Source organism: Sturnira hondurensis, unplaced genomic scaffold (assembly GCF_014824575.4).
Source record: "Sturnira hondurensis isolate 20B ecotype Veracruz unplaced genomic scaffold, ASM1482457v3 Scaffold0001074, whole genome shotgun sequence".
NCBI classification, from domain to species: Eukaryota; Metazoa; Chordata; class Mammalia; order Chiroptera; family Phyllostomidae; genus Sturnira; species Sturnira hondurensis.
The window spans coordinates 3,765,500-3,785,763 of NW_028073705.1; the positions used below are offsets into that span (position 1 = coordinate 3,765,500).

The 20,264-nt window shown below is 34.6% G+C and overlaps 1 protein-coding gene across 5 annotated transcripts in view; it reads left to right on the forward strand.

Annotated features, from left to right (window-relative positions):
- ELF1 (E74 like ETS transcription factor 1) overlaps positions 1-19,955 on the forward strand; it is a 138,022-nt gene extending 118,067 nt beyond the window's left edge. For 4 of the 5 annotated variants that reach the window (XM_037060436.1, XM_037060455.1, XM_037060430.1 and 1 more), the window contains exons 6-9: positions 5,391-5,474; positions 6,204-6,396; positions 7,503-7,952; positions 18,096-18,699. In XM_037060436.1, coding sequence (XP_036916331.1) covers positions 5,391-5,474; positions 6,204-6,396; positions 7,503-7,952; positions 18,096-18,699 — 1,331 coding nt within the window. Of the gene's footprint in view, positions 1-5,390; positions 5,475-6,203; positions 6,397-7,502; positions 7,953-18,095 lie in introns of all 5 variants that reach the window. The other variant, XM_037060445.1, reaches the window with a different exon arrangement.
- The last annotated feature ends 309 nt before the right edge of the window (positions 19,956-20,264 follow it).

The following is a 20,264-nucleotide window of genomic DNA, read 5'->3' on the forward strand; positions in this document are numbered from 1 at the left end:
TGTTTAAGGATATTTCTATATCACTTAAAACTTATATAAGAAATTGAGGACACAAAACATAAGATGTATTCCTTCATATTAGATTTCTTTTGTAAGAAGTTCAATTATTTACATGTTTAAAATATTTGATCTTACAGAAAAGGTATTTTACAACTTTTTAAAGCCTCAGTCTTTTATCCATACTGAGAAAGAGCTTGGGAATAGGAGCAGGTCAGCTTCCTCTCATAGGACATAGTTTGAAAACCACAGATGTAGATATAGATTCCAGTATAATATTCTAGTGGGAAAATTATGAGTTGACATCAGCAAGTGAATAATTGAAGAGGAAAATGTTAGAATGTATTAAAGGGAATTTTCAACTTTTCACAAATTAAGACCATTCTTACATTTTAAAGTCTAACACTCTTTCCATTGTATTGCATTCTGATTCTACTCCAGCTTGTTTAGTATTTTGAGTTTAATATCTTGGTTAATGGCATCAATACCAGCCACCAAGTAACCTAACTTCATGTAAAAGTAGGAGAAATTCCCAGAGTTAAAAATGAAGAGGAAAATGAAAACAGTATGAATGAGTTGAAACTGCAGCAGCTCTGAAGGGCTGTGAAGGATGTATCGATCTTGCTATCCAGGCGGCTTTGGGTTTTATTGCTCTTGTAGAGGCAGATGCTTAAGACTGAGTCCAGTGCAGTATGGGATATTGGACAAAGACCTCAGTATATAACTGGGGTCCTTGAAAGGCTATTACCTCAGAAGAAAAACAATTGCCCATTATCACAGACAGATATCACGAAGCTTGTATTTCTTAGCTGCAGCTCTGAGTGGAGAAATTCTTCCTTTGGAAATTCATAATCCTACCCTAGCCTTAACCTAGGTTTACAACTAGATTTTAAATTGTCACTGTCTTTAGGAATTCACAACCAAGTAATTTACATAAAGGAAAGCCCAGGCAATAACATTGTGACACCAGGCAGAAGTTCTTGTAAAACTGTTCTGACAAATCATGCATTTAAGCAAGGCTGCATGGGATTTCCTCAAATAAAACCCTGTTGAAGGTGAAGTCATGTTTTAGTGTTACAGGATATATGCTGCAGACACTTCTTGAATGAGAAGCAGCATAGAAAACCCTAGAGTTAATTCTTTAAAACTTCAGATAACAGAATTATCAAATAGATATGTTCAATGAATGTGTTTGCAATTATTAAAGCAAAAGAATTAAAAAACATTGTCAAAGAATAAGACTTAAAAGATACCAGGTAGTACTTCCTTTTCTAGTGGAGATAGAATAATAGAAGCTGCTAGGCAACATTTTTTTGGATATGACAGAAAAAGCACAATCAAAAGCCAAAATAAATATGTGATACTACATTAAACTAAAAATATTCTGCACGTCAAAAGAAGCAGTCAACAAAATGAAAAGGCAATCTATGGAATGGTAGAAAATATTTGCAAATCATGTATCTAAAGAGGAATTAATAGCCCTAACTGGTGTGGCTCAGTGGATTGAGCGCCAGCCTGTGAACCAAAGGGTCGCTGGTTAGATTCCCAGACAGGGCACATGCCTGGGTTGCTGACCAAGTCAGGTCCCCAGTAGGGTCATGTGAGAGGCAACCACACAGTGATGTTTCTTTCCCTCTTTCTCCCTCCCTCCCCTTCTGTCTAAAATAAATAAAATTTTTTAAGAAGAAGCTCTTTATTTAGAGGGAAATAAAAAGGAATTATTAGCCAGACTATGTAAGGAATTCAAACAATTCAATAGCAAAAAAAAAAACCCCACAAAAATCTGATTAAAAAATGGACAGAGGACCTGAGTAGACAGTTTTCTAAAGATGTACAGATGGCCATCAGGTACATGAAAAGACGCTCAGCATCACTAATCATCAAGAAAATGTAAATCAAAACCTAGTGCAATACCACTTCTCACCTATTAGAATGGCAGTCATCAGAAAGACAAAAGATAACAAGTGTTGGATAATGTGGAGAAAAAGGAACCCAAGTGTACTGCTTGTGGAAATGTAAATTCATACAGCAGCTATGGAAAACAGTAAGAAGATTCCTCAAAAGTGAAGAATAGAGTTACCACATGACCCAACAATTCCTGTTTTGCATATCAACTCAAAAATGTGAAAACATTTATCCATAAAAATATATGTATCCCTATGTTCATTGCAACATTATTCACAATAGCCAAGATATGGAGATAACCTACGTGTTCTTTGACAGATGATTGGATAAAGAAGAAGTGGTCCATTTATATAATAGAAAACTACTTAGTCATCTAAAAATGAATGTGGCCATTTGTGACAGCATGAATAGATCTTGAGAGTATCATGCTAAGTGAAACGTTACATAGAAAAGGACAAGAACTGTATGATTTCACTCATATATGGGATATAAAGTAGAAAGCAACAAATGAACCAAGGCAAACAAGCAAACTCATAGACACAGGCAATAGTATGGTAGTTACTAGAAGGGAGAAGAGTGGTAGAAGGATGAAGAGGTCAAACATATGGTGACAGAAAGAGACTAGATTTTGGGTGGTGAACACACAATGCAATATGGAGATGTGTTATAGAATTGTACACCTGAAACTTTCTAAATGTTATTAACCAGCATTATCCTAATAAACTTAATTTAAAAAATTAAAAAATAAAAAGTATGAATGGTTGGTTACATATGAATTGGTAGGGTAGGGAAAGGTAAATAATACAGAAAGGCACAATGTACTCTTGAAGGTGAAGAATATGTTAATTATCTTGGATGCAGTGATGGTTTTGCAGATGTGTATGTATGTCACAACTTATCAAGTTCAAACATGTGCAGTTTATTGTATAGCCATTATACCTCAAAACTGCTTTTTTAAAAGTATAAAGTTAGTATCCTACTTAATGATGAAAGACTGATATGAGAAGGAACCAAACAGAATGCATAATATATGGGTTAAACAGAAGAGTAGTCACTGCTGAAGGAAGAATCATTGAGCTCCAAAATAGATCTGATATAGAATAAACAAATACAAAAGAGTTAGTGATATGAGGACTGAGTGAAAAGGCCTCCATTTAGCCCATGCCTAGTAGTTCAGATGGTTAGAGCATCATCCTGATATGCCAAAGTTGTAGGTTTGATCCCTGGTCAGGGCACATACAAGAATCAACCAATGTATGCATAAATAAGTGTAGCAACAAATTGATGTCTCTGTTTGTTTGTCTCTTTCTTCCCTTTCCTACCCTTCTCCCCTCCCTCCCTCTTCCCCCTTCCTCTCTCTTTCTAAAATCAATCAATAAAAAAAATTAAAAAAAGAAAAGGTCTCCATTTACTCAAAACTCCAGGAAGAGAGACTACATAGAATAAGGAAAAGGCAATATTCAAAGGTAATGACTGAGAATATTCCATAATGATGTTAGTCTTAACACGGTGAATCCTGAGTAGTGTAACTAAAATAAATGCAGGCCTAAATTCCCTGTAGTAAAAATGCAGAACACCAAATATAGTCTCTGCCCCGGCAAAAAGAACAAACAAACAAGGGAGAAACTAGTATGTTACTTAAAGGGAATTGATTATTAAATCAGCAGCTTAGAATCTCCCAGTAGAGGCTGATATCTTCAAAGTAATGACAAGAAATAATTGTCAATTAAAAATTTTATATTGCCCCAGCTGGTGTGGCTCAGATGGTTGGAGCATCGTCTTGCAGACCCAAGGATCTCCTGTTGATTGCCAGTCAGGGCACATGCCTGGGTTGCAGGTTCGGTCCCCATTTGGGGTGTGTGCAAGTGGCAGTCCGTCGGCATTTCTGTCTCACATTGATGTTTCTCTCCCCCTTGTCCACCTTTCCCCTTTCTCTAGAATCAATAAAAGAAAAAAAATTTATACCAAACTAAGCTACAATATAAGTCACATAAAGCTGTGTATATTGCCATCCTGAATGGTAAGGAAAGTGATGGAAAGGCTGGATATTGGGAAGGCTACTGGTAGTGTCTGTCATGACTTTTACTAGTGGAGGAAAACAATGGGATAAAGAAAATAGTATCTATTGGAAAAAAACAGGTAAATATCAATAGAAAACATAAAATGAGTGGTTAGGAGGGATAGGAGCTAACTGAATTCTTGTCTCCTGATACTTGTTATCATTAACACAATCAGCCCAAAGAAACTGCCTCATGAATGGGTTTTCTGTAGATGTCTGCAGTGATGAAAGTGGAACCTGGCTGACTAGGTTCCATATTTATATATTTGGTAATCTTAAGAGGGACCTGAAGAGTGACATTTTTTACCCTCTTCTTTCTGACTCTTGTTCACCTTCGAGGGAGTCAGCTTCGAGAATGTTGGGGGTAAGAGGTACTAACCCAAGTGTCCAGTCATGCTTAGTATTTGTTGTTTCTCACATACTAGATGGTAGTCTGTTTGTACAGCATTATCATTTCTACCTAAGTCACAGGCAGCACTGCCAACAAATTGTGGTTCTAGGGAAGTGGCAAAAGATTACAGGCTTTAGGATAGTTATTTGATCCAGATTAAGGCTACACAAAATACAATTTAACACTGTTGGATTGGACTTGTTTAGAGGTTGGATGAAGGATAACCATAAAATTTGTTTATTGTAAACAGAAATAATAGAAATTAGATGTTTTAAAATATACAGTAAAATGAAAACTGACTATGTGGTTCACCAAAGTTTTTGCCTCATTTATTTTTTATATCTCTAGATTTGGGGGAAGTTTTCAGTATTTGAGAACTAACTGTGCAGAGATGTATTTAGAAGAGAATAAAGATAAAAATTCACTTTTCCTACCTTAAAAATTTTAGCCCTGGCTGGTGTGGCTCAGTGGATTGAGCACCGGCCTGCGAACCACACAGTCACGGTTCGATTCCCAGTCAGGGCACATGCCTGGGTTGCAGGCCAGTTCCCAGCAGGGGACTCACGAGAGGCAACCATACATTGATATTTCTCTCCTTCTCTCCTTCCCATCCCCTCTAAAGATAAATAAATAAATAAATAAATAAATCTTTAAAAAAATTTTATGTAACCAACAGCAGACATACCTATATGGCATATTTTTTTAGCCCAAGTTTTATCAGAATCAGGAATATTCCCCTGAATTTTAAGAAAGCACTGTCAGTGTTGTCAACTCAAAGACAAGCTGCAGTGTTTCAGACTTAACCTCATGTTTACAAATGGGCCAAAATATCATTGTCAGAGTGTTTGTGATCTAACCCACATCAATGTTACTTTTAGTAAGTAGCACTTAAGGCGACCAATATATATGATCTTAGTGAAAAGTGTTTGACACTTGAAATTTAGGATAAAGGACAAAATAGCAATTATTAACAGCTAAATTGTGCACACGTTTACACTTTTGAGGGCAAATATATATGCAGAGCTGTTTTACTTTCAGGAAGAAAAACTAAACCACCACGACCAGATTCCCCAGCCACTACACCAAACATATCTGTGAAGAAGAAAAACAAAGATGGGAAGGGTAAGTACTACTGTAATTTTCCTGTAATACTTATAGGTCAAATAACATTCAGATTGCTTTAAAATGTCTTTATATTGTAAGCGGAAACCACCAGCTTTCTTGACATATTTAAAATGGATCTTATTGCTGCCACATGCTAATAAGATACAGTTGCCCCTTTCCGTAAAGAGCATGGTACTAATGTGGCCCAAGAAATTCATTTAAAAGATTTTCATTCATCTGTTAAAAGAATCCATTCATTCATTTAATAATAAGTCTCTTGGAAGAGTTCAGCTAGGTTAGGTTTTTAGTTTTTAGACATTATATTACATTGTGTTGAGGTTCTAGTATTTTAATAACTGCTGCCCAAATTTGAAGAAAATTGTTATGCTAATTGACTGCCTCTAATATAAAGAGAACAACTATTGAAAGGTTTTGTACAAGCCTTTTCACTGTTTCTTTATGTAATGGTTCTTAAAGAAGTGGGGGGAAAATTGTCTCAAATTGCTTTCTCCCTAAGTCATCTCAAATCTAATTAGCAAGATTGCTTGGTTGAGATATCTTATGTAGAACTAATAAAAAATCTGTATTAGGCCCTAAAAATTATAACTATTATATTGTCAATACTAACTGAATTCTGTGATATTTTTATATAACTATAGATGTAACTCGTAATACCTTTAGTTGTGTTCTATTGTGTTCTTTCAAATGAAATTTTAGTGAGTTTAAAAGAAACTGCTTTTGTTTCAGGAAACACAATTTATCTTTGGGAATTTTTACTGGCACTCCTCCAGGACAAAGCTACTTGTCCTAAGTATATCAAATGGACCCAGCGAGAAAAAGGCATTTTTAAGTTGGTAGATTCTAAAGCAGTATCCAGGTTGTGGGGGAAGCACAAAAACAAACCTGATATGAATTATGAGACCATGGGAAGAGCTCTCAGGTATGTGAAGTTTTTGTAGTTCATTGTGTTAAGAATATTATTTCCTAAACATTAAAATATAGATAACTTCTAAAAGGTTAAGGAATTTAAAAATGGTGAATTTTATTTATTGAAGAGATAAAACCACACTACTTATAGAAATCAGTGTGCATTTATATTGAAATATTATTTCAATCCAGAAAATGCTCGCCTTCCAAAAAAGATCTTCATGCAAACAACAGATATTTTATTTACAAGGGATCAGAAAGTGTTAAGGTATCATTAAGTATTGTAAATTGACCAAGGGCCTTACATGTTTTGAGCCATTAAACTTAAATTTAGCACAAAGTACAAATAGTGGTGATGTAGGTACTTAGTAAGGGGTGCATTTTTAAAAATAAATCTCAGGTGTGATATGTAATATCTTATGTTGTGATTACTGCTTTGAGGATAATATTAGACATTTTCAACTAGGGTATCACTTTATTTTTCAACTCACTTTTAGTTTTTCTGTGATCATGTCAACATATGCATGTATTTAGAAAAGATTATTAGAAATAGCAATGATGTGGTAACTTGATAACCTTATTAAACTAGAACTATGTATTCAGTTACAGTTTTCTTTTTAACTTACTTTTTGGTAACTAGTTTAATTAAAGTTAATGACAAAATTTGAATCCCATCTATTTGTACATTAAATTTTAAATAGAAAACCAAATTAGGTTTACAGAATCAAATTTAAACTGGTAGAGATGTTATAGGAAGCTATGGAAGGGAAATAGTTTCTTGAGGTTGGTACTAGATTTGATTAACATAAGGGTAGAGGAAGAAAGAAAAATGAAGGTTAGAATAATCTACATACTTTATCAATAATCCCCTAATAAGAATTGGTTTTAGATTTAGTCGGTAATAAGGACTTTGCTCTATCTGTGAGTAAATGTGTGTTTTACATATATTTAGAAAATAATGTTTTCATTGCACTATCTTAATTAAAATGACTTCCCTTTATTTAGAATGTCTTTTTTTCAACTTTAAACTTTAGTTTACAGTTAGGAAATTTTTTGGTGAGTATTGTTTTAATTTATTTAATTAAATAAAATATTGATGAAATTGTCTGTTTTGAATAGGTACTATTACCAAAGGGGTATTCTGGCCAAAGTAGAAGGTCAGCGCTTGGTGTATCAGTTTAAGGAAATGCCAAAAGATCTTATTTATATAGATGATGAGGATCCAAGTTCCAGCATAGAGAGTTCAGATCCATCACTGTCTGCAACAACCACTTCAAGCAGGAACCAAGGAGGTCGATCAAGAGTATCTTCAAGTCCAGGAATAAAAGGAGGAGCCACTACAGTTCTAAAACCGGGGCATTGTAAAGCTACGAAAAGCAAAGATCCTGTGGAAGTCACCCAGCCGTCAGAAGTTCTGAGGACAGTGCAGGCTGCACAGTCTCCATATCCCACCCAGCTCCTCAGGACTGTGCATGTAGTACAGCCAGTACACACTGTCCCAGAAGGAGAAGCAGCCCTCATCAGCTGTGTGCAGGATGAAACATTAAATTCTTCTGTTCAGAGTATTAGGTGAGAAAACTAAAGTTTATCAATGTGTATTACTACATAACATGCCTGATCAGAGCCAATTTTTGTTAAGTGGGTCAAGATTCAGAGTGAAAATAAAAATGATAAAGATTCCAAGCTAGCACTTTTATTCAACAGATCATTTTGGCATCAATATATTATACATTATATTAGGCCTGTGATTGTATCAATGTTTCCATTATTTGTATACTTCGACATTACTTGATGTTATTCTATCAGTTTAAGTCTAATGCATTATACCTTTTTATAACTGGATTGATCCATGCCATAAGGGATCCACATATGAGAAAACCCACAGAATGGTTTTAGATTTTTTTCAGAGTCAGAATCTATAAAAATTCAACAACAATGGACATCTTATGACCTTTTGGAATACATTAAGTTCCAAGAAAAAAACGTATTTCTTGGGAAATCCTATTGTGGAACAGTTATTTCAAAAGTTCAAACAGGGATGGAGACCAAGAATCTAGTCACCTTTTTCAGGCTTTGAGAGGGCAGAAGTTGGCTTAATCAAATCAAATTTGCTTCATAGCCTCAGGAAAGATATGAAACAACAGATTGACCAAAAATCCCTATCTGCTTTGAGTGATCTTTTGCAGAAAATTGAGACAGGTTTTGGCTGATTTAGAATGGGGGGAAGGGAAAGAGGGAGAAAATTAGATACACGTTGGCAGCATTCCATTTTTCTGTTTCTACTGTCATGAATTTTCAGAACATGAATTACAATAAATATAGGAGCCCTTCCAAATCTAATAAAAATGATTCTTTGATTACTTTCATTAATCACCTTCAGGCTTATATTTGTATATTCCAGGACAAAAGTGCTGGATTTTTGTTCAGTTGATCTTGAAGTAAGCAAATACTACCTAGAATTAAGATAGACTTTGTTCAATTTTTCTTGTATGGTCCATTTAAACCTTTGACATTGTGAAAATCGAATTCTCTTAAGATCTTTAGTGGACTTGCAAGGAATGTAAATATCACATTTTTTTTTAATATAATGGACAGGAATTATACATCTTTAGCTGACATTAAAGAAGTACTTATTTAGCTCTCTCTATTTCCTTTTAATGTTTTATTTTCTTCAGATTCTATTGGTTGCATGTGATGACTGGTTGTATAATTGGAAGTATGTGGTTCCTTCCATTGTTTTCTAGGCTCCTTATCATCTTATCATATGTATTTGTATTGATACGAAACATACAACACCCACAGCTAATCACTGGAACCCGCTTCTTGGAGTCATTCTGTTTTTTTAGCATCGTAATCAGGGTTTCCTTTGTAGACCTTGAGAATAACTCCCTCAGAAAAAACCATATCACTCTATTTCTGAAAGATAGTAATTTGTGATATTATATTAGATACTTTATTACTCTGAATGTCAGTTTCTCATTAAGACTCAGTACCAGACATGAAAATATTATTAATTATCTTTGGTGTGCCTTACAGAATTTTTACTTCAAGGTCTCTGAGAGTTTTGTAGACTCTGCCTGCTTCTTGCTTCTAATAATTTTTCTCTTTAGTCCAACCTGTATATTAGTACTACTCATTGCTTTGTTATATTACCTTCTTCCAGTTTTTGTTAGATCTATGTTGCTCACAGAGTGCAGTCCAATTTTTGTGGCCTCACCTCTCACCCTCTGCTCGTAATTCTTTTCTTGCTCCCCTGATGAAGCTGACTTTTTGCCTTTACCTCAGTCTAGTGCATAGACCAGGTGTTTCAGTTTACTTTAATGCCCGTCTCCTCCTATATATTTAAATGTGTAGGAGCCAGATATTATTCATTGTCCTTTTCCTAGCACCTAACATGTTATCTGGCATACAACATCTCCATATTTATTGAATTTATTTTGAAGGAGTATATATATTCATTCTTTAATCTCCTCATAGACCAATGAGTTCTCTAAGTGGACTACTTATGGAATGAAGTAATAAAAATGTAAATTTTTTAAATTTTAAAACATAGTTTCTTACTGTAGAAATTTTTCTATATTTATATATATATATATTTGAATACATTCTTAACCATTCTTTTTATTTTTAAAAACACCCTTCTATTATCTGGTTATATATATTTTTTCTACTCCCAAATCTTATTTTAAAGCACTCAAAGCTTTAATTGAATGCATTTTATTCCCTGGAATTATTAGCTGTGGCAAGGCAGAAGTTAATGAATAATAGCAACTCTTTATAATGAATAAAGAGCCAACTCTGAATGAATAATAGCAACTCTTTGAACACTTAACAACTGCTGAATATAATTATTCAGGTTTTGCTATTATGTTGTTTCTTTCTATTATGTGGAAGGAAAGTAAAAGTGTTAAGTAAGTTTCAAGCAAATTGTACATAACTCTGAAATTTTAACATAGTATTAGTTTTTCATTAGATTAATTTATTTAATGATTTCTTTTTAATTTGCATTTTAATTACCCCAATTTTTTATTATGAACAATTTCAAAATATGGAAAAATTGAAATAGTGCAATGAATATCTACTTACCATCCACCTGGGTTTTATTTTTTTTGCTTATAATACAATTCTTTTATTGTAATGATTTTTAAAATTTTAAAACATGGGGTGGGGGGTGGGCAGGGTTGGGAATATAAGACAGAAACCTGTCCTTGAACAAGAATTAAATAAAAATTACATTAAAAAAATTTTAATTGTTCAAGTACAGTCTGCCTTTTACTCCCATTCAAGTTCCCCACCTCCCCCCTTGTATCCACCCCTCCTTGTTTTTGTCCATGTGTCCTTTATACTTGTTCCTGTAAACCCTTCCCCTTTCCCCCTGAAATTCCCTCTCCTCTCCCCTCTGGTCACTGTCAGCCTGTTCTCTATTTCCGTGTCTTTGGTTATATTTTGCTTCTTTGTTTGTTTTGTTGTTTAGGTTCCTGTTAAAGGTGAGATCATATGGTATTTGTCTTTCATCATCTGGCTTATTTTGCTTAGCATAGTGTTCTCCAGTTCCATCCATGCTGTTGCAAAGGGTAGGAGCTCCTTTTTTCTTTCTGCTGCAGATAATTCCATTGTGTAAATGTACCATAGTTTTTGGATCCATTCATTTACTGATGGGACCTAGGTTGCTTCCAGCACTTGGCTATTGTGAATTGTGCTACTATGAACATTGGGGTGCATAGGTTCTTTTGGATTGGTGTTTCAGGGTTCTTAGGATATAATCCTAGCAGTGGAATTGCTGGGTAGAAAGGCAAATCCACTTTTAGTTTTCTTAGAAAATTCCATACTGTTTTCCATAATGGTTGTACCAGTCTGCAATCCCACCAACAGTGCACTAGGGTTCCCTTTTCTCCACAACCTCTCCAACACTTGTTTGTTGCTTTGTTTATTATGGCCATTCTGACCAGTGTGAAGTGGTATCTCATTGTGGTTTTGGGGGGTTTTTTTGCATCTCTCTGATAGGTAGCAATACTGAGCATCTTTTCATGTGTCTCTGGATCCTTTGTATGTCCTCCTTGGAGAAGTGTCTGTTCAAGTGTCCTTTGCCCACTTTTTAATTGGGTTGCTTGTTTTTTTAGAGCATCCACCTAAGTTTTAATTGATAGCTTTTCCCTTACGTGTTTTCTCTCTATATATTTATTTATGCCCTTTTTTTCTGTTTGGCAATTTGTCAAGTAAGTTGACATCATTATGGCATGTCACCCCTAAAGATTTCAATCTTCAACTTTTGAGAATAGAGATGTTATCCTTAATAACTATATTATTACTTCAAAGAAAATTAAAAAGTAATTTGGCTATATCTTTTTTGACTTTATGACTACTTATTAATAAAAATCAAAGACCCTTTAAGGATTTTTTCTGTAGTTGTAAGTCAAGTCATACATATGACTTAAATTAATGTACAAGGGCTGACACTGTTAAAACACTATTTCATACATTTTACATATATTAGTATATAAAATTCTGGTACTTAGTGAGATGTAGATAATATTATTCCTATTTTACAGATGAGGAAACTGAGGCAAGGGGAGGCCAAGGAGGCTGATCACCTCTAGTAAGTGGTGGAGATAGTGTTTTAATGCAAGCAGTTTAGTGCAAAGCAGTGGCTTAATAATTTGCCATAGTGCCTGTTGATTCACATAAATCACATGAATTATATCAGTTATTTACAATGAAGTAGTGACATGTCTTTTATTTTCTCAATTCCTTTGCTCATTTATTTTTATCTCATATAATTGCATATGTTTATGTTGAAATAGATTAAGCTTTTCTTAATGGATTTTGGCATATGTGATATGGTTTTACAAATTAATTTTGAGTCTGGCTTCATGTTTTTAAAAGAAATAACAAAAATAAACCTCTGGTAAGATATATTCCTAAAATTGTCCCTTGATAAACTTGGAAGTCCATATACTAACCTAGCACAACTTCTTTTTCTTTAACATATATTGAAGAACTAAGATTAGCCTCTAAAAATGTATAATGTGTAAGTTACCTTTAAAGCAGTGTAATGGAGCCCTCCAGCCTTGTGAGTTATTAAATGTGACATTGAGTTATATTAACTACTGTTTATATTAATTATATAACTATTTATATTAATTTATATGTATTTATATTAATTATATTAACTACTGTTAATTAATTATATTGATTAACTTCTGTTTCCTCATCTAAAAAATAAAGATAATAACCTTATAGAAAGTTATAACAACTAAAAGACACTTCCTGACAACTGAGTAGACACTCAACAAAACTGTTATACAGTCCTGCCACACGTAACATTTCTGCCAGTGATGGACTGTGTATATGATGGTATGGGGCTGAATTTTCTGTAAGAAATTGAAGGATATATGGTTCAGGAGGAATTTTTTTTTCTCCTGATGGGAACAGTACTTGTGGGGCTTGGTAGCAGATTCCCACTTACTCAGAGTACCTCAATTTTGAGCCGATAGATTAATATTCCAGGCAGACACTGACCTTTTTCAACACAGAAAGCCCGTCCCTCCAGCTGTTACATATTCAGAAGGTGTTACAACCTTCTCAAATCTAGCTTGATCATCTTCAGAGTGCATTGTTGTAAATCCTTTGTTAAGGACCTAAAGTCCTATATAAGGACACAGGTCCACAGGCGCTATCTTAACAAATGTTAAGGGTCACTGCCACTTTAGTAAAAGCTTTCTGTGATAGTGTGGGACCTACCTGTGCTTTGGAAATGTTTTCAGGTGGTAATGAGGAAAAGTATAGAGAGGTTTTATTTCTTCCATCAGTTCAATGGCAGAGAGAGCCCTTTGTGCCAGGTAGGGTCATAGAACCAAAAACAAGTTTCAGTCAAAATATTGAGTCCTCAGTTCTAAACCCTTTCCATGTTAAACAACATTTTTTTATCCTCATTTGAGGGAGAGAAACATCTATCAGTTGCCTCTTGTATGCGCCCCAACTAGAGACCAACCCACAACCCAGGCTTGTGCCTTGACTGGGAATCAAACCCACAACCTTTCTGTTTATGGGATGATGTTCCAACCAACTGAGCCACACTGGATAGGGCCAACCTCTTTTTTTTTTCAATGAATACCACAGAGTTTCTTAATCTGACCACTGCTCCAACATTCAGTGGCCAAAACAACATTGCCATGACAATCCCCAGTGTTCCTTTATCTCTCAGCCTTGAGATCTTATTCCTAATGATCTTCAGGCCAACTTTTACTCCCTCCTGACAGTCACTATTATAATGATCTGTGCCTTACTCAGCAAGTTTCTCTTTAATACTTCCAATCAGTTCAGCCTACATCTCTGTTCATGACAGCTTCAATGTTCTATTTCAGCTACATTGACAGCTACATTGACAGCTTCAATGTTCTATTTCTGACACCATTGCAAAGAAATAGTGGAAAGGTTTGTGGGACAGTGTTTATAAAGCCTACAGTAGTTTGTAGTAATCTAGTGTATAGTAATATCCTAGGCCTTCACATTATCTCACCACTGACTGACTCGCCCAGAGCAACTTTCAGTGCTGTAAGTTCCACTCATGGTGAGTGCCCTATCCAGATCTACCATTTTATCTTTTATACCATATTTTTACTGTACCTTCCTGTATTTAGATACATAAATATTTACCATTGTGTCAGCTGCCTATAGTGTTCAGTACAGTAATATGCTATACAGGTTTGCAGACTGGGAGGAATAGGCTATACCATATACCCTAGTTATGTGGTAGGCCATACCTAGATTAGTGTCAGCAATTTTCAACCTTTTCTATCTCATAACACACATAAACTAATTACTAAAATTCTGTGGCATACCAAAAAGTATATATTTTTTGCTGATCTGACAAAAATAGGTATCATTTTGATTGACTTATAACAAATAAAATAATAAGTAATTACATACCCCTTTTGCTCCAGAGTGACTTTTGAAAATATCAGGTACCTATACTTGTATGTAAGGATTTCTGATACCAAGAATTACCAAATTAGATGCAGCCTTATTATGCCACATGACCAATACAGTACAACTCTATTATGTGACATATATGTATGGTTCAAGACAGGGTATTCACACTGGTCAGCTATTGTTGTGTTGGCTGTTGTCATTTTTTAATTTGATAATCTAAAGGAAAAGAGGCTGGTGCCCCTGACTAACTAATCAGATATCGCGTGTTTTAAAAATTCTTGTGGCACACCATTTGAAAATGGCTGATTTATGTAAATGCACTCTGATGTTCACACGACAACATCAAATAATGATGCATTTCTCAGAATATATCCCTGTCATCACACAATGCCAGCTGTATTGTGTGTCTTTCTTAGCTTCAGAAAGAGGAATTTTAAATTACCAGTATTTTACCAGGTGGTTACAAGCTTAGGATATTTTTAAGGTGTTATTTATTTATTTTTAGAGGGAGGGGAAGGGAGGGAGAAAGAGAGAAACATCAGTGTGTGGCTGCCTCTCACATGGCCCCCACTGGGGACTTGGCCAGCAATCCAGGTATGTGCCCTGATTGGGAATCAAAGCAGCCAGCATTTGGTTCCTAGCCTGCACTCAATCCACTGAGCTACATCAGCCAGGGCAGGAGATTTTTTTTAAAGTAGTTAACTGTAACATAACCTTTTTAATATGGTATAACTTCACCAGATGCAACTGGAAGCTTAATTGTTAAATAAGAAAAATATTAAAAATTCCTGTGGTTGGGAAAAAGGTTGCATAATATTTTTTCCTTTAATCTCTGAATTTTTTGTTAGTAAAAATTGTTTTAGAATCTGTCTAAATAAACCAGTATATTTACATCCCACATAAGGATATATTTCCTGGCAGATGACAGTCAGGTATTTCAATAAAGGGACATTTTTTCTAATTTGAACAAATTAGAAATTTGTTCAAATTTTCAACCTTCAAAGTCTATAGTGTTAGCTCTGATTAGCAATATGAAAATTTTCCAAGCACTTTATTGCTTGTGCCACAAACAAGAGAAGGAAAGAGGATGAGAAGAGGGGTGTACTAAAGATTTGTAGGTATCTACAGTTTAAAGATATAATAGTAAATATTCATCTATAGCTGAAGTTATTAAAAAACTTAGGAAATAACTGTGTTATAATGGTTAACTACATAGGCTCTGCAGTTGGATGGCCTTTTATCTAACTGGTCGCCTATGCAAACTGTTCAACTTTGTGCATTATTTTTCCACATGTAATATGGGGATAATAGTACTTCCAGAGCTGTAAGGTTATACATAATTATAGATACAATCTGTATGCTTACTGTATGCCAAACATTATTTTATCTATATGTACATGTACATGAACTCTTGGCATGGGAATTTCTTTCTTTTTTTTTTTTAAGATTTTATTTATTTATCTTTAGAGGGGAAGGGAAGGAGAGAGGGAGAGAAACATCAATGTATGGTCGCCTTTTGTGCGTCCCCTGCTGGGAGTTGGCCTGCAGGGAACTGGCCTGCAACCCAGGCATGTGCCCTGACTGGGAATCGAACCACGATTGTGTGGTTCGCAGGCCCGCTCTCAATCCACTGAGCTACACCAGCCAGGGCTTGGAATTTCTTGAATCTTTTTTATTTAAAAAAAAAAAATGGTGCCCTGGCTGGCGTAGCTCAGTAGATTAAGTGCAGGCCTGCGAGCCAATCAACCGTGGTTCGATTCTCAGTCAGGGCACATGCCTGGGTTGCAGGCCAATTCCCAGCAGGGGATGCATGAGAAGCAACCATATATTGATATTTCTCTCCCTTTCTCCTTCCCTTCCCCTCTAAAGATAAGTAAATAAAATCTTTTAAAAAAATGGTATTTAGGTATAGGCTCAGGTACCATACCCAGGCTCAGATTCCACACAAGATATCCTGATCCAAGTAGGCAGGGGGAGAAGGGAGGCACAGTGTATTTTGGAAAAGCTCCCTAGCTCCCAAAGTTATTCTGTACCTTCCATTTCATCCCTGCCTGCACCATAATATTAGTATATCCAACCTTTATTCTTAGCCACACCCTACCACCTATTATATCTTCATTATCTGATTTACAGTCTCTTCTAATGCTGTCCTTCACAAGAACTGCGAATATTCTGCTGTAGACTGATCTTGACAATGGTGACTTTGGTGGCAGTCTGAACTTGGGAACCAGTATTTTGCATGAATGCATGAGCTCTAGGTCGCCACCTTGTGTCTTTCTATTTCCTTTGAACTTCTGATTTACATTTGGTCTTTTTTTCAATCTTTCTACCTACCACATTTGTTTTCTCCTCCACAGTTTCATTTCTTACATATATGACAGGCCACTGTAACTGTAATTTACTAAAATTTACCTTGTAATAATCTGGCAATAGTTAATTAACACTTGGTTTATGGGGACTAATCTAGCTATTAACCATTTGAAGTAGCAATAATTTATCTTTAGTAAAATAGCTTTACACAATTCAGAGGAAACACAGTTGAGATTCAGATGCTGAGTTTTTTCAACTACATTTGTTTTTTTATTAACAATGGATGTAACTATAAATTTCACAGCTTCAAACTTTTAAAATTTGATTGATTGATTGACTGTCATCTATGCACCTCTTTACTCAATAAGTGGGATTAACAACATTAAATAAAGTGGATTTTATGTTAAAAGAGTTTGTATTAAATTGTAGCTTTATGATTAAATTTTTAACAAATATCTGAGCTGAGAAAACTGCTAAAACACACCTCTATTTATTTTACCAAAGCTTGTCTTTATTTTTTCCTCTCTCTGCCAGCCTAAAGAACCTTACAAGGTAATTATATTCATGACTTGTTATGTAATATGATAGGAACTGAACTGTTAAAATTTTTCTGATAATTTTGTCACATGAATATAAGGCTGAGGTGGGTTTTTTTTTTAGTCAAACATTTTTCCTCTATATAGAAAAACAAATTGATGCAATTATAATCATATGAAGTTTGGTGATTGTGGATGAGTATGTTGATGTCTTTATCCCTCAAATACTAGAGTGCTGTATTTACCATGTATAATGTGCACCCATGTTTGTGGAAAAAAATCTTTGATTTTAATGTTTTAATTCAATTTTTTATTAATTTATATTTAGATGGTTGGTATTTGTACTATAAAGGAATTTTAGCATTTATTTTTGAACCTATGGCACAACAAATTTTATGTAACAAATAATTACAAAACACAAGAACAGATACAAGGTACAAGAAATTTTATATACCAGTAACAAATTAGTCCTATTTGTGTAAAATGCTCATCCTTATTTTTCCCTCAAAAATTTGGGCAAAAAGTGTGCATTATACATAGTAAAATACAGTAATGAGAGTGACTCACTACATTTGTTTTAAAATTCTTAATTTTCTTGCAAGCAGCTCATACATAACTTTCATGCTAAACATTTTGGTATCTTCCTCCTTCCCCAGCACAATCACTTCCCCATTTGTGTTAATGTGGTACTTTGTACAGACTTTTTTGAACCAGATACTATCATAGTTAACAGCCTGACAGTTTTGTTTTGGATATTTCTGTATGTATAGTGTTTACTACAGGGTCCAGCATGATTGTTTTGTTGTGTTGAAAATACACAACATAACATTTGAAATACATAATTTGTATTTTGGCAAAAAGACTTGTCAGTGTTGAAGTTTTAAATGATGTGGACTATGTTAATTTTCTCAAATTTATTTCCGAATCTCAATAGGACTATACAGGCTTCAGCCCAAGTTCCAGTGGTTGTGTCTCCTGGGAATCAGCATTTGCACACAGTAACACTCCAGACAGTGCCAATCACAACAGTTATAGCCAGCACAGATCCATCATCAGGTGCTGGGTCTCAGAAATTTATTTTACAAGCCATTCCACAATCACAGCCCATGACAGTGCTGAAAGAAAATGTCATGTTACAGTCTCAGAAGCCAGGTTCTCCTCCTTCGATTGTCTTGAGCCCTGCTCATGTACAGCAGGTTCTCAGTAGCAATGTGCCATCCATTTGCAATGGAACCGTCAGTGTGGCTTCATCTTCGTCCTTCAGTGCTACTACACCTGTGGTGACCTTCTCTCCTCGCAGTTCACAACTGGTTGCCCACCCACCTGGCACTGTAATCACTTCAGTTATCAAAACTCAAGAAACAAAAAGTCTTACACAGGATGTAGAGAAAAAGGAGGTTGAAGATAATTTGAAAGAAGACACTGAGAAAACTGAACAACAGGCACAGCCTTATGTGATGGTGGTTTCCAATTCCAGTGGATTTACCTCTCAGGTAGCTATGAAACAAAATGAACTGCTGGAACCCAACTCTTTTTAATTAAAATAACCAAAAGAATTATGGATGATTGTTTTTTAATTGAACATTTCCAATTGAATGCAAACTATTTGATTCTAAGACAATTTCTAAAGATGTTCCTAACTTTGTAGTTGTTAAAAAGAATAGAGTTAATTTTGACTTTGTTAGATGAGAGAGGAAAACCAAACTGTTTATCTTTGTTTGCCAAATGTTCCAGAATGCAGTTGTGATGCAACAGGCATTTTATACTATGAAGACATTCTTTTGAGATTTTTTTCAGTTGTGCTATATCATAAGCATTTTTAAAGTTCTTTTTAAATTTTACATTGTATTATCTTTTCTTGTTGTTTTGTAAATACAGTACTTACATAGAAGATAACAAGAAATTTATATAGGAACTATTTTCATTCCGCTTGTGTTAAGTCTTTACTCTTTAATGCTAGATACCTATTTTATGCTTTGTTAAAATTATGGTTTCACTAGATTGATTTTCAGTTGAATACAGTCGCACTGTATATTGACCTATGAATATGTAAAATATAACATTAAACATTGCAGTGTGCCCATGGTATGGCTGAACCTTTTTCAGAAGCAGGATGGTATAAAAACAACCTAAAAGTGGGTCTCCCACTAACTAGTTTTATAACCTTGGGCAAGCTACTTGTTCTTTTTGGCTTCATTTCTCTCATGAAAGAAGGAATGCATTTGGATTAGAGAAGATGATCTTCAACTTTCTTTCTAGTTCTAAATTTTATGATTCCAACTCTTATATTTTACAATTATATCAATTAAAACATTATCAGCCAATTTCCTAATGTCAGTATAGCTAAAATATTGCAGAAAATAAGTGGCCATACAAAATTCATCCTTCTATTATTTGTAACATTGCTATAAAACTGAATTCTTCCTAAATACTTTGTTCATTAACTCTTTAGGCCCTTGTGCACTGTCGTCTATTAGTAAACTTAGGTTGTTGAGTGCTAAATGGTAAACTGCTGTTCTGAAAGAGTCAAGACTCTTTCTCAAAGGCCCAGAAAGCAACCAAGCCCTGGGCTACTGTTTGAGTAGTCAGTTGCTATAAAAGCATAATTGCTTTATATTTTGGATCTTTTTTTAGTTGGGAGTGGGGGAGATTGCATACAAATATAATATACATATATATCCAAGTTTCTGAAATAATTTTTAGATGACTTTTTCAGCTGTAAATAATGTACATTTAATTTCACAAAAAATGTTTTCTGCAAATTTTCTAGTATAAGAAAGAAATTTTTGTAGATAAAATCATTTTGTTTAGAGGTCTAATGTTATATGTTTTCATATTACAGAGTGAATTTGTATTTAAACAAAAACTTAAATTTTGGAATCCTCTAAACATTTTTGTACCTTAAATTGGTTTATTATTAAATAAATCATGTAAAAATTCTCAATGTTTGTGTTTTCAAGCAAATGTTTTTTAAGAACAAGTATACAGAAAATGTTTTTAGTATTTACAGTGTTGGTAAATGTTTATATAACAGATCCCATTAGTCAGAATTGCAGATTGTCATCCTCTCATTTTTCCTTTCTACCAAGCCAAATGGCAGTTT